We start from the raw sequence: 16308 nt of genomic DNA, 5'->3' as shown, positions 1-16308 counted from the left end.
TACAGGTGGAAAGGTTGCAACTGAGACACTAACGCCGTGTTAACGTAGGACAACGCAAAGAAAATTAAAAATTTCATCATAAAAAGAAGTCTTATTTTTCAATATTGAGAAACGAGCATAATGTCAATTTCAATAATTTATTGAAATTTATTAATAATATTCCTAAAACAATCATAAAATAATAAGAGTAACAGATATGGTAGATTTTTCACTGTTTCACTTCACAGTTTTCACTGTATAAGTTTCCTAAACCTGATACTTTCAAACCTTCCCTGGAGCAACAATGAGATCGGAAAAAAGGTCTTTTTTTCTTTAGGTGCCTTGGCAAAAATGTGCATTTGAAAACAATTAACTTAGATTTATTTTAACTTATACAATTCATTTAGATTGTTTTTATTACCAACCCTTCTGCCACGTTGAAGACATTTTACCAATTCGATCTCTTTTTATCAGTAGCACATCCTTGCTACAACACATTTCATTCTCTTTTCACAATTCTTCCAATGAAATTACAAACATGCGCAGCCATAGATATGAACAAAAAGAATTCTTATTCAACTGAACAGTACAGCTACAGTGCACTTCCCCAACAAAAACATCAACTTGACCTAGGTTTAATCGTCGTAAAGAATCTTCGACGTGTTAGGACAAGGAGGCTTTGTCACTTTTTTGACTCACTTCTCCAACACAGACTTCAAATTGGTCTAGGTTCAATCGGTGTACGCAAAAGATCTTCGACGAGCTGGGACGAGGAGTTCTCGTCACTTTTTCTGGTATACTTCCCAAGTAAAGACGTCAAATTGATCTAGGTTTAATCATCATTAAGAATCTTCGAACTGTTGGAACTAGGAGACTATTTGTTACTTTTTTCTAAACGGAAAGTAGTTAAAATCACAGTAAACAGATGGTGTATCAACTGTTGTCCCTGCTTGTGAAGCAAGGTGATCACGAAGAAAATCTATGGGAAAATTCGACCTTGAAACTTTTCGTTAATTTTGTTAACACTACTAAGTGATTGAAGATTGAAAAATTATAATAAAAATCACATAATTGCTACATCTATCATGAATCGATCGGTATTCAAATCATCAGAATCATAATTTATAATTGGCAGAGCTATTAGCGTTCAAAATCTTTCATATTTTCGTGACGGTAACTATAATCTAAATTATGGAATGACACCCGGACTTACATGTAATCGTAAAACAGAAGAGCAGCTGTAACAAGACAGTTGAAAAATCAACCTGCTGATTAGAGTACCATTCTTGGTAAACAGCACTCCCCAAAGGAGGTTATTCCGCAGTAGTCATGTATAACTGGCGACTGTGTAAACATCTCCGGCGACGTCTCGGAATAAAATCTTCCATTTGTGTAATATTTTTAACAATTATGCACAACGTACAGGGCAACACATACGTAATGTTTCTTCGCTTCACTTCCTCGGGGCACATTTTCAATTATTGCTCGTTGCAACCTTGCTCGTTTTTACTTTGGACCAAAAGCCCACGTTGCGGTCAGGACTTTTTAGTGATCGTAATCAGCATATGTTTGGGTGGGTGGATTCTAATAGAATGCTGTTCCTTATGATGGCCGCTCTTTTCTTACCCTAATTTAATACAATGAGAATATATTATAATTAAATAAATGCATTCGCACTTAGACACACAGGGCCTGGCAAAAGAACATTTCATTAAAAGTCATCGTCGCGCGACGATGGACCAAAGAAAGTTGCAATTCAATTGAAGTAGTTGCCCCGATTCACTTCATAATTGACTGCCAGGCCAGGCAGCGTCAGTGAAACTGGTTGCAATTAGTTTTAACTATAACTTTTATCGTTCCATCTGCATTTTTCTTATCAATTACTATGTAACAGACTGGCATCATGGAATGGTAAGGAATGTTACTTGAAACAAAATTACGATAAAAAATGATTATGAGTAAATTTCGGCCTTTCCTTTCAAACAAGATGATCAAATGCAAAATTCAGACAAACCGGTACTCTCACATGTTTCGCAAAAATTATTTTCCAAAGGAGCTCTACCTGTCAATCAAAGGGTTTCGCCGAATTTCGATCAATATTTTAGCGATGATTGACGTTTCTTAGCCGCAGTCGGTACCGGTACATTCTTTTTAGATTTCGCACAAACCATCCAGCGGCACTTTTTTGGTGGATATTCGTTGCCAGGTGTAATCCCAATCTAAGCGATGTTTTACATGCGTCAACTCTGTGTTTTTCTTGAGTCGTTGAGTAGGCTCAGTAAATCTCTCCCTAATTCCTAGTGTCAATTACAATTTTTGACATTGAGCTATGTCTAGACGTACCCAATTTCTTTTATATTTTGCATTGAGCCAGCATTGCTGGATGAAAATTTAGTTATTTTTTTCACGAATGCGAAAATGAAACTTTGGAAACCGAAACAGTGGTTATCGTTTGATATATATATTGTCCAGCTATCACTTCGATGAAACGGAAGTCAATTAACAAAACGGGTTTATTCACTTGCATAAATCACTTCCTTCATTTTGCATAAATCAAAGAAAATCTCGTTCGGATGAAAAATGAAATAACTAGTTTCCGGCGAGAAGCCATTACAGATGAGAAAAAAACTAATTTGTCGATTATTGTCTGGCTGGCGGACGAACGTGCTTCTGAGCCTAATCGATTTTCAGGCTGACCGCTATGCTATCGTTATCTTCCGTTTGGCATTGACATTTATAGGAAGTCTGCTTGAAATATAAATTACGGAACGATAAAATATAGACTATACCATGCTGCGGTCACACAACTTTTTTACCAGAATTAATCTCGAAATTGACAATTATTCATAATAATGTTCCAACAAAAAATAGTTATTCTAACTAACTTAGATATGAAGTTCGCACAAGGACAACTTTTAATCTCCTACCGCTCGGTGCGTATCGCATAAATTAGATACACCTGTCGATGTGGGCCATTAATAGCATTCAAATGGCGTTTTCGCTTTCGCTTGCAAATGATTTACCCCGAAACGTGGGTGGTATTTTGATAAGAGCTATCTTTCTACTACATTTCTTCGGATAATACGATTGCCTGTTAATTTACGGTAACAATCGACCCACAAAAGCTTAATGAGCTTATCGCTTGTTTAACAAACTGTTACCGTTAGTGTTTACACAAAATGCTATCACTATACCGTATAGTCTGCAATAGTCAAAAATATAGATACCGAAAGGGATCACTACTAGTACATATTGAGTCATTCTTTTGTTATTTGGACTAGCCCTTCGAATTTTTTCGAAATTTAAAATAAAAAAAATGCTTTGTTCCACATAAATCCGTAAAAGCTTAGTCACATCCAATAACTTTGCCTACGTTCTAAAGAAAAAATTCAGTCCAGATTGCGTTTCCGAGGAGAATTTAATTTGTAACGTAACATTATTGGGTTTTATGATAAAGAATTTATATTTAATGCTTCAGCCACATGCAGAAGACGCATGCAATAGAAATACTACGCTATGAGAAGGACAGCACTATGATAAATTCTTCATCTGCAATACATTTTCATTCATTCTGTAGTCATTCTACCGATACCGGAAAGCAGACTTGTGAATTAAATGAAAATTATTTTGCAGAACTAGAAGGTGTCATCCCCGAGAAGGCATTGAAACGATCCTTGAAAAATATTAAGCAACCTTATTGCTTGTGATATATCTTAAACACAAAATGGAGAAAGGAAAATGTCACTTAAAATGTCAAATGACACCTTTGAAGCAGCTCTGAATCTAACATGTGCTCCTTTTTTTGACACTTTAAACATGTGAGCAATCCCGTTGCGAACGACTTTCGAACCAGCTGACCCAGTCGTCTTGGCCCGATGATTGATTGTCACAAAATATGGACAGCTTATGGTGTTATGGTCGTTGTTGTTGTTTTAATTTGTTTGCTTTACTCTTTATTTTTTTTATCCTGCCTGTATTGAAATAACGGCGATGGCACTGGAAGCATCAAGCTGTGTGATTTGATGTTGTTTCCATGTATTTGCCTATGCACTTCCATTCCTAAGTGCATTCCATAAGTAGTAAGGAAAAAAATCAATTGAGCTCTGCTGGTCCATTACAGCAGAGCGAATGTATCAACTTTGTTTAAAGAAACCCCACCGAAGACCGTGCGCCTCCATGGTAGCCGAATAGAATGGAGACGCCACATTCTGGTCCAATTTTCATCGATAACTACTTTGACCTTTACCAATTCTAACCTTTTCCTAATCAAATTACCATCCCAAAAATCAATCATTCGTAACTTCAGAACAATAATTCAATAAAACTTATCATACGTGAAAGAAATCGACACCCACTGATTTCGTGTATCAAAAAAACATGTGTCCAACCGTCTAACCCACGCGGCGTGTGTTCAATGTGCCTTCTTTCCCCGTGTCTCTGTGTATGTGCTCGTCCAACCAACCAACCAACCTACCACCCATTGTGTCTGTCATTCATCGTTAAGTCAGGTATCGACAGATTATTACCGGCCCCTCGAGCGGATGATTGGCTTTCTAACCAGATGTTCTATCGCCTTTTTCCTCGACCATTGTAGAGTACCTGTACTTCAACCGCATTCTGCTGAACGGAGGAGGTCCGCTGGAAGGCCGTTCGGCCGTTTTTGGCCGAAATCAACGCTCGCTGGATTCCATCGGTGGTGGAAATCTGCTCAAACGATCGCTGGATTCGATTGGAGGAGGCAATCTGTTGAAGAAATAAACTTTTTGTCATTTTAGTTTTTTGTTCCAGTCAGCTGGCCCTAGAATTCAGAGGAAGTTTTCTCTTTTAATTTTTTTTTCAAATAGTGTAAAAGGTTGTGAAACGGTTTGCCGCTGGAAAATAATAACAAAACTAAAACTTGTACATGGAAGTAACAAAACACTACTAAAAGTCAAATTTCTGGCAGAAACTATTTACCTCTTCACTTGATTCTCTATCGCATTTTGACTGTTGCGGTTTCAGCTATTGTATGCATGCAAATAGAAGAAAAATAAAAACAAACAAAGAGTCTAAAACTGTGCAACTGAAACGAATCATGCGGCCGTAACTAATCGTGAATAAAATAATGTAACTTATTTATTAAAATAAACTTAATGATACCGTAAAGTTTGCTTCACTAATTCAATGATAATATTCTCACTGGAGAACCATTTGCTAATTGTCATGATTCCTTACAGCACCAGGGACTGTCAGCAACAACAAAGCAACCGGTGAAAAGGAAAGAAGGTAAGTTTGGCAGCATGACAAGATAATTCAAAGTTTGTATCATTTATGTGCCCATTTTAGATTAAACTTTTAAATAAACCAAACTTGATAGAGGTTTTTCTTAGGTTAGGATTATTAATAAAATACGGACACATTTTATTTTTGTGAATGTCAGTCTTCTGAAACGGCCCGATACCAAATCACAAAATAAAATATTTTCTATGGATTATTTGTTGCCATCCAGCATTTCCAGCATGGTTTTGGTTTGTTGTGTCTGCCGCTGGACACGACCGGTTCCGATCTTTATTAGAATTTCCGCATATCATGCTTTCTGTGCTCTTTCGATTGATTGATTTCTATTCCACATCCATGAATTAATCAATTTGATTGTCAATGCTAACATGTGATACAAGCTACAAGTTTTTACGTAACTACCCGGTAGTGTGCGTTTTTTGAATCGTATGATTCCTATTTCGAAGCATTAATTCCTCCCTTACTGGAATTAGCTGTAGCTTGAAATCGTTGTATTTAATCCGCATCAGCTGGTGTAATTTCTGAAAAAGCTTTGGCATTTGAAAAACACCTTTAAGGGACGCAGGGATTGTTCTTATTCGATTCAAAATTTTATCTGGCTTAAGGCATTATTTATATACCCGAATGACTTTAAGTTAAAAGGTCCTTAATAAAACCATCATCATTATTTATATGAATATGAATATATGATACTACCATCTGCCTTAGCAGAACATCCGTTCATAGCAATAAGCCTATCATGTCAAAAAGAGTTGAAGATATTCAACGATTAGTCATGCTTCCCATCTCTTGTATGAAGGGCCAAAAGGGAATTGGTCGATAAGCAACATCACTTACACGTACCAGGGATTTAGAGAATCTCCTTCCAAGGGCTAAGTCGCCTGAGTCAATCGTTGAATAAACCGTCTTAATGCAGAATGACTCAGCAGGTGGGGAGAAGAGGCCGCTCATTATCCACGATGTGTTGTTAATCGGGCCAAGATTAACCCTAGAAAGTTGACCGTTTCACTCTCCCTAGACCCACCGCTTCAAACAAGTGCTCTGATGCTCCCTCCCTCTTCCCCATTCTAGTTTATTTATAAAATGTGGTATATATGGATAAAAATAGAACAATCTCACCAGCAGTCCTTCGAATGGAATAGAGTTGCGTCCTTTTAGTTTCCATAAGTGCTTCTAATAATTAATTTAATTTTTTCTTCTGGTATCCAATATCCATGTGCAGTTTTAACACTCGTATTGGCCAAAGTTTTATATAGCAGGAGGTGCTTCATAAGCTAAAACGAAAAAAATAATTAAAATAACTTATTTTATGCTTACCTATTAACAAGGTCGTGTGGCTCCGCCGTCTGCCCAAAAACTCGATTTTGAGATCAGGCAGCCGGGAACCACCCAGTATCGCACCTCCTAGCTTGGCTACTCAATAGAGCATTACCGGGTATGGCCACGTAGGGGCTTGGGATAGCTAGAGCTATATTGGACGCTCCTCATTTGCCTTCCCCATTTCATACCCATCTGTCTTAAGGCATTATTTATCAACAAAAATCGTCTTCGAACCACTTCCACCTCCTTACCACTCAAAAATTCGGAAAAAATAGAATGATCTTTGCCTAGGAGCACATACTTGACATGGAACTACGAATATACAGCTATAGAAGTAATTAGTTTAATTAGGTGAGTGTCGTCGTGGTTGGGCCACATTTTAGAATTCGCCCATAACTTTCGTTTCATAAAGAATTTTGGAAATCTAAATACATCGTTGCCAAGGTCTAAGAATAAGGTATATTTCCGAGAAGTTTTGAACTGATTGCTTGAAAAATAAAAAGTTATAGGCATTTACGTGAAGACAAAAAATGTTGTCATAGTCGGGCCATGTTGTACAGGTTGGGCCACCGCAGAAAATCTAAGACATACGTATTGAAATTCTACATAGAGACATGAAAAGAATGAATTCCGTGAACAACGGCTCACATAGGTACAAATACCCTATTTTTAATTGCATTTTTGCGAAATTTTGGCGATCTTGTAAAATCAATATTGCTTTAATCGACTTTTCCGAAGTGTACAACTACAATGAAAAAGAAACAACAAAAATCTAAGTTTTTATCGTATTAATTTTACTCTTTTTCATCTCATTTTACGTGACTGACATTCTCTAGCGATTATTGCGCTTCTGCGCTTAAAATTATGGTGGCCCAACCATGACTACTTAAGTGGCCCGACCTTTACAAATAGAGCTTTTCTAGTATTTCATCTTAGCCTTCCCAAACACTTTACTGGAGGGGGATTTTTCTATAGTCTTCGTGTGCAGCACAACACACTTCATACATTTTCAAAATTTATCTCGATAATTGCATTTCATGAATCATTTCTTGAAGAAAAGTTCATTACGCCTGGAAAACTTTTTTTGTAAGGTTTAGTCACTGAATTCAGTACGGGTGTTTTGAATACACGATTGAAACTCACAATATTGTGAAAAGTTAGCTATCACAGTAAGAAGTTTTACAATGGTTGTATCATTGCATGTATCAAAGCTTAAACAAAATCCTAAAGGTTTCTGGTCATTCGTAAAAGGAAAACGAAAAGAGAACGGACTCCCAGTTAACATGTTTCTTGATAACGAACAATCAAGTACAAGAAGCGATATCTGCAACCTATTCGCGAAACACTTCTCCAGTGTGTTCAAAGTTGCTTCTGCTAGCTCGTCAGACGTCGAGATCGCTCTCCGTAATGTTCCATGCGATGTACTGAACATTGGTAACATTACTTTTTCCGATGATGATATTATTGCCGCGATCGGTAAGCTGAAGTCATCAGCCTCATATGGACCTGACGGAATTCCCGCAGTAGTATTAAAAAAATGCGCGGCTGCCCTCTGCACTCCGTTGAGAATGATTTTCAATAAATCGTTATCGCAAGCTGTATTCCCGGCATGTTGGAAAAAATCTGTAATGTTTCCAGTCTTCAAAAAGGGCGATAAGCAGAACATTGCAAACTACCGAGGTATAACTTCCCTGTGTGCTATCTCCAAGCTTTTCGAAATATTAGTAGGAAAAATTATGTTACATGAAGCTAAATCCTACATATCCATCGATCAACATGGCTTCTTCCCTGGTAGATCAACAACTACTAATTTGGCTCAGTTTACCTCACACTGTATTAAACATATAGAAGACGGCGCGCAAGTAGATACCATCTATACAGATATTAAAGCTGCATTTGACCGAGTGGATCATTCCATTCTGGTGGCGAAAATTGCTCGGCTGGGCGCTTCGTTTAGCTTCGTAGAATGACTTAAATCATACCTGACTAGCCGTTCACTTACTGTAAAGATCGGAAACAATGAATCGTATAGCTTCGTCAGCACATCAGGCGTACCTCAAGGAAGCAATCTCGGGCCACTGCTATTCTCTATATTTTTCAACGATGTCTGTTTTGTCATCCCGCAAGGATGCAGGCTACTATATGCGGACGACCTCAAGTTGTTTCTTGCGATACGATCCATAGGAGACTGTATTGAACTGCAAGGATATCTCGACGATTTATTTGGATGGTGCTCTTATAATCAGCTGATCCTCAGTATAAGTAAATGCTACGTAATCTCCTTCACACGCAAAAAAACATCCATTCTATGGGACTACACTATTTCTGGTCACCCGCTAGTAAGAGTGTCAACTTTTAAAGATCTTGGGGTTCTGTTGGACTCTTGCATGTCCTTCAGAGATCATTACTCATCGATCATTGCACAGGCAAATAGAAACCTTGGTTTTATCACCAGAATTGGCAAAGAGTTCACTGACCCATATTGTTTGAGGGCACTGTATTACTCCCTTGTTCGCCCTGTTTTGGAAACTTCAGCAGTAATTTGGAGCCCCTATGCAGATGTTTGGATAAGCAGAATTGAGGCTGTACAGTCTAGATTTTTACGTAGTGCTCTTAGATCTCTACCTTGGCGTGACCCAATGCAATTACCCCCATACGAGCAGCGTTGTCGACTACTTAACATGGATACACTTGCGCAAAGGCGTGATATTTCCAGAGCCGTTTTTATTGGAAAGCTTCTAACTAGAAAAATTGATGCTCCTCATCTTCTTGCCCAAATCAATATTAATGCCCCTACTAGAAGCTTGAGATCATGGGACTTTATGAGGCTTGACTTTCAGCGCACTGAATACGGCCAAAACGAACCCGTCCGGGCGATGTGTAACACTTTTAATAGATTTTATGTGCTTTTTGACTTTACTATTTCAATAGATGTTTTTAAAAATCGCATAAGAAGATTTATTAGTTAAATGTTTCTTGTTTAGTTGTATTACTTAGATTATAAGACCGACAATGTATGTAAATAATATTAGTGTGTAAGCAGTGATATTTATTATTATATGTAATTATTGTATGTTATGATTGTAATTCAAAGTCAAAAGATGATGGGGTTTTTACGCCCTCTTGAAGAGGCTTCACCTCAAGGGGGCTTTTCCCCATCCTACCATAAATTCATGGAGACCAGATGGTCAGATGAATCAAATAAATAAATGATAAATGATAAATGATCATAGATATCATGAGTTACTAAAACTGTAAAATCGTATTGGCCCGACCATAACAGTGGCCCGACGATAACGACAATACCCTACTAATGGGACTGACTATAAGGCAACACGCTTTGTGGCAACATACGATCGGTGATTCAGTACCAAAAAGATATTAGCTGTTCAATATCATCGGTCCAAGGTAGTCGTCCTCCAATCACCTCCAACATCGCGCTTCAGAATAATTCAAGAATAGGTTTTCTAGAAGGAAAGGAAAATCAAATCGGTTCAGCCGTTGTGAGAAAATAAGTAATAAATCGCCTTTGTAGAAAACACGGAGCCCATTATTAGGATCCAACACAGTTTCGTAGCAGCTTGCTGCTGGTGCGGAATGCACATTTACCGATGTTTCATAGACAATTGCGCGCTAAAATTTCCGCAAATCTGTGAATTCTGCAACAGAATCTTCAAATATATTTCTCAAATAAACGCTTTTGCGGGTAATAGTCAGGCCCATTCAGGTCTCATTTGCTATTCTTATACGTCTTTCTATTCAGTATCTTCGGGAAACCATAGTCGAGCATCGTCTGTCTCACCTTGTTTCGTTTCACTGAATCGTACACCGCCTCAAAATCCAGAAACAAGTAATGAGTTTGTCCGTGCACTTCTGAACTCATTAAGCTTGTCGGCGCGTAGATATAATTAAAATATACTTGAAGAATTTGCCCTTAATTCTCAATACATACACACGATCATCTTTGGGTCTTCAAAGGATGGCTTCTTATTCTCCAGCACTACGAAACCAACCCCACCTATCGATGCGTTGCTGCCACCATAATACACGTGGGACACGAAAGAAATGCATACAATAGCATCTACTGTACGGACCCATCTCTAACCGAAACCTCCTGAATTGCGACGATTTTCACTCCTAGTCGGCGCAACACTTTGGTGCAAGCAAGCCAGTCCGGGCCAGTGCATGAAGAGTTCGGATGTTTCAAATACCACGACGTTTCAAATACCATTTCTAAATTACTATTTTCGTACGTATGACGTATGGCGTTTAGATTCGTTTGAAAGTGTTCAAACTAGGAAGCCAGGGTATAATCGTCTTCAAGGCTTGACCATTTTTTATTGACAGATTTGCTTAGCTTACTTTACTTTTTCGGCGATGATGCGCTTAACGAATCCTGCCGAATTCAGGAGTCGTCTCCATATTTCCCGGCCTTGGGCTGCCGCTCTCCAGTCGCCCCTAACACCCGCTGCTCTAGCATCCTCGTCACCAGCGCTCATCCAACGGGTACGGGGTCTGCTTCGAAGTCGTCGGCCTCTGCCGGGTTCTCTGCTACATATTGTTTTCGCTGGTCTCTCATCCGTCATCCTTGCTACGTGGCCAGCCCACTGTAGCCTGCCGTATTTTGATCGCTTCACAATATTCGCATCCCTGGTATACTTGGTATATTTTATGATTCATGCGCCTGCACCACCCTCCTTCGTCTAATATGCCGCCAAGAATTGACCGCAGGATCTTATGCTCTAAAACGCCAAGAGCTCGTCGGTAGTCCTTTTTGAATGTACACCACCTGGAGAATTAGCGTCTTATAGAGCGCGAGTTTTGTGCGGTGTTGCAGACTACGGAGCCTTAGCTGGCTACGTAATCCGTAGAAGGTCCTATGGGCAGTCGCTATCCGTCTTTTTACTTCACGATTCACACCGTTGTCACATGTCACTAACGTACCAAAGTAAGCAAATTCGTCGACCACTTCAAAAGTATCTCCAACACCCGAGCAGGCTTGGCACGCTCTTTTCGCTTCGATATTGCTCTTTTGATTACTGCACCGTAGCCAAGCAGAATCTGAAAAAGTGGTGTAAGGGGCATTTTTAGAGCAAGTAATACTTCTGAAGAAAGTAATGTGTCATAGCGCCCTAAATACAAAAGATATAACAATGCTTCACAATATTGCAGATAATTTCAAATTCTGCTTGGTTGAGGTACAGTAATCAAAAAAGCAAAATCGAAGCGAAAAGAGCGTGCCAAACCTGCATGTGAGATTTCGTTATGACGGTACCGCCTCTCTGCACTCCTGTACTTCGAATAGCATCTTCCAATGCAATATTGAACAGGAAACTCAATAGCCCGTAACCTAGCTTCAAACCCTCTAACGTCACAAACGAATCTGATTTCTCTGTAGCAGCTATCAGCCTAATCTAATAAGTTTTGTTACTACAGCTCATTTCGTTTAACTGAATTTTACACCGCTTTGAAATCTATAAACAAATGGAGAGTGTGCAAATTGTATTCTCAGAATTTGGATTTGTCGCATTTGTCACCAACAAAAGTTTCCTGCAACGGCCTCAGTCTCAGAAACATGATGCGAGAGAGAGTTTTGTACGCAGCATTGAGGAGAGTAATGCCTCGATAATTAATTGCTGCATTCGAGTCGATGGTCTTTTTTGTAAATAGCCAGTTCCAACCAGTTTGTATAGGTAGTTCCTCCTCAGTCCATACCTTTAGTTTAACCTGGTGGATTGCACAATACAGCCGTTCGCTCCCTACTTGCAAAAGTTCGGCGGAGATGCCGTCCTTTCCTGCCTTGCCGTTTTTCAGCTCTCGCTGCTTTTTAAACCTCGTCCAAATTTGGTGGATCCACAGCTTGTGCATCATCTTACTTACTCACTTATGTGTCCATGTCCGCCGGCCCGGCAGAGCAAAGGGATGAAATCAGAGATCTCCACTGCTGACGGTTACCCGCCATGGCTTTTACCCCTTCGCCAGGACAGGTTCTCGTCTACAGCCCGGATGTTGTTGGCTAAGCTCCGTCGCCATGAGCCTCTGGGTGTGCCTCTTCTACGCTGTCCTTGTGGATTCCAGTCGAATGCTTCTCTGCAAATCTCGTTCGCCCCTTTCCTCAAGGTGTGCCCGGTCCACTTCCACCTACGTTCACGAATTTCTGTTGCTATCGGCGGTTGATGACATCGACCATAGAGCTCCTCGTTGGATATCCAGTTGTCAGGCCACCAGGCACGAATGATATATCGCAGGCTCTGCTGAGACGCACCACATTTTGCAGGCATCCAACAGTACGGATTTAACGTTTGAATAAAAGATTCGGGCTTTCGTACGTAGAGTGATCTGGTTTGAGCGCCAAATGTTTCGCAGACCTGCAAAGGCACCCCTGGCCTTCCTGATCCGTGTGGGACTGATCCTTCCTGATCAGTCTTGGCATCACCATCGGGCGTTGTCGGGCTACCAAGATATTGAAAGGCGTCTACCTGCTCAACTTGTTGTCCCGCTACTGTAAAGATGGTGAAATTGTCAGTTTTCACTACCATTAGACTTAGTTTTCGCTACATTAGGCCGTATGAATAAAACAGTTTACTTTGCTTTTCCCGTTTAAATCGTATGGGAGCATTTACTCTAACTCTTTTATTCACAAGGTCGGACAAGACCTCGTCGTGCAACATCTTGCAAGAGAACGCCTCGTACTGAGCCTCGATGAGATAGACTAGCTATTGGAACTAGGTACCGGAATTGAAACTCTGGCATTGAATATTGAACGTTTATTAAAGCTACCGAACAGGATGAAAGGTTGAATTGGAATGAAAAAATCTAAATTGTGATTTCTATAACAAACACGTAACCTAGCAGAGTTGTTACTGTTTCATCGCAACCTATTAGCCGATTGTTGCTATGTTTAACACCCCCTCTCAATCTGATAATCCAATCATCTTAGAAAGTTCATTGAGACGCCCAGCATCTACTGCTTTGGTAAACAAATCTGCTGGTTGATCTGTTGTACTAATATGTTTCAGTTTCACTCGTTTGTTAGCTATGTGGTCCCGAATAAAATGGTGCTTGATGTCGATATGCTTAAATCGTTTTAACTCGCAGTTTTTAGCCATATGGATGCTCCCCTGATTGTCTTTAAAAATTGTCGCTGGATCTTTTGCATTCTTCGAGTATGCCAGATAACCAAATTGCCTCAGAAGCAGCCGAACTAAGTGCCACATACTCAGCTTCGCTTGACGATGTTGCAAAGGTGGTTTGCTTCTTGCTAGACCACGATACTGCGTTACCGAATACCGTAAAGATGTAACCACTTATTGATTTTCGATCTTCTGTATTTGATGCCCAATCCGCGTCCGCATATCCTACCAATGCTTTTGCGGTTGTATTTCGTTTAAACAACAAACGTACTACACGTTTTAGAGACTGCCAATGAGATGTAGTAGGGGATTGCTGGAAACGGCCAAGAAATCCAATCGGGTAGCACAAATCTGGCCTTGTACAAAGCATTACATACATCAGTGATCCCAACAATTCACGATATGGTTCATTTGTTGGATCACCGTCACGATAAAGTTGTAAACTCTTTTCCATTGGGGCCTTTACCGGGTTGCAGGTTGTTGTGTTGAAACGCGCCAGTAGTTTTTCAATGCAGCTTACTTGGGACAAATGCAAAGAGCCCTCCACTCGGTTGTAATCTAGCTTCATGCCCAAGAAGTAGCTCGTCGTTTCACAATCCTTCATGGTAAAAATTAACTTCAACTGTCTTTTCAATTTTGAGGTCGATTCGAGTTTTCGTCAGGAAAATAACAGATCATCCACATACAAAATAATGGAAATCCAAATCCATAAGCTTCTGATTGAACTTCTCATTCCAGCACCTTGGAGACTGCTTCCATCTATACCAAATAACGACTTGACCAGTCGACATACTGTATTTGGTGGAGCATCTACACCATCTGGAACAGCAATATATATCATTTCCTTGAGATCGCCATGCAAAAATGCCGTCTTGACATCCATGTGGTGGAAAAAGAACTGCAGGTGCACACCTGCCGCTAAAACGGTTCGGATAGTCGCAAGCTTAGCAACTGGAGCAAAAGTTTCCTCGTAGTCTAAGCCAAGCTTTTGTTGGAATCCTTTCCCTACCAGCCTAGCCTTATACCTCAGATTGCCATCTGCGTTGTCCTTTAGTCGGAACACCCACCTTGTCTTCAGCAATCTGACTCCTTCTGGACAGTTCGTGAAGCACTAAACCTTATTCTCTTTCATGGATTGCAATTCGTCGTTGATAGCTTCTACCCACTTGTCCCGATCTAGACGATGTTGAACCTCATGATATGCTTCCGGTACATCTGAGAAAAGTGAATCACCAGCAGTTGCTCTAAATCAGGTAAAATAGTCGAACAACTTACCGGGAATCCTGCGCTCCCGTTCGCTGTGCCTTGATGACGTTTCTCCTTGAACGTGTCTTCCTGATTACGAAGGGAGCGCGTCGTCTTCTTCTGTGTCTGATGGTGTGCTATCAAATTCTGATTCACTGCTTGCGATTCATCTCTGGTTCATCTCTTCGGCAACAATTTCATCACAGGGCTGTGTATCTTCACCCTCTTGCTCGAACGAGAAATGAACCAAAAACGAAACATCTGCTTCATCTTCCACCGAAGCAGCATATAGAAAAGAAGACTCTTCAAACTTGACGTCACGAGCAATAACTACCTTTCGAGTGTTTCGATTCCAAAGTCGATAGCCATTTGGAGCATATCCAATCATGACCATCTTACAACTTTTCGGGTCCAACTTCTTACGTTGCTGTCCATGAATCCAGGTAAATGCTTTACAGTCAAAAACATGTACTTTATCCAAACTGGGTTTTACGCCCAGCCATTGTTCAGCCGGAGTAACGCCAACTGGTAATGCCGATGTCGGACTTCTATTCAAGAGATAAACCGATGCTAATGCTGCTTCAGACCACAAGCTTTTTGGCACCCTGGATTCAATGAGAATGGAGCGAACTTTTTTAATCAGTGTCCTGTTGAACCTTTCCGCTACACCATTTTACTGAGGGGTATATACCACCGTCATTTCCAATTGGATACCTTTGCTTTTGTAGTACACCATTTGATTGGTTGAGCAGTATTCTCGTCCTTGGTCCACAGTCAACTTCGAAATTGGTTTATCAAACATTGCGGTTACGGTAGCTTCATATTCCAGAAACTTGTTGAAGACTTCACATTTCTTTTTCAGTGAATATATCATCGCAAAATGAGTGTAATCATCGATAAAAGACAGAATGTAACGAGAACCATCCCATGCTGCCAGTTCTATTGGCCCACAGATATCCGAATGAATTCGCTCAAGTGGCCGAATTGCCTTTATCCTTGTCCCATCAAAAGGTTCGCGGCATTGTTTACCTTGGACACATATCACAGAAACCAATTTGTAGTGCCTTTCCTTCAGCACCCTTTAGCATGCCTTTTCGAGCCATGATTTCCAAGCCGTGTTGACCAATGTGGCCTAGCCGACGATGCCATAGCCGTCCTATCTCGGAAATGCATACGTTTGCGCAGCAACCATTCAGCGATAGTTCCAGTTCGTATAAACTTCCTCTGAGCTGACCAGTCGCCAATAGGCCGTATGAATAAAAGATTTAGAGCAACTGCTCCCATACGATTTATACGGGAAAAGCAAAGTAAACTGTTTTATTCATACGGCTTAATATTTCAGCATTCTTTTTTA

At 40.1% G+C, this 16308-nt stretch overlaps 1 protein-coding gene across 1 annotated transcript in view; it reads left to right on the top strand.

The window, feature by feature from the left end:
• The window catches only part of LOC128738596 (uncharacterized), a 32166-nt gene that overhangs the window by 12462 nt on the left and 3396 nt on the right, over positions 1-16308 (top strand). Inside the window, exon 3 of the mRNA XM_053833849.1 lies at positions 5196-5244. Coding sequence (XP_053689824.1) covers positions 5196-5244 — 49 coding nt within the window. The remainder of the gene's footprint in view (positions 1-5195; positions 5245-16308) is intronic.

This window comes from Sabethes cyaneus, chromosome 2, assembly GCF_943734655.1.
Source record: "Sabethes cyaneus chromosome 2, idSabCyanKW18_F2, whole genome shotgun sequence".
Taxonomy (NCBI): Eukaryota; Metazoa; Arthropoda; class Insecta; order Diptera; family Culicidae; genus Sabethes; species Sabethes cyaneus.
Note: the sequence above shows the minus strand (reverse complement) of the source record. Positions and strands in the feature narration are given on the sequence as shown.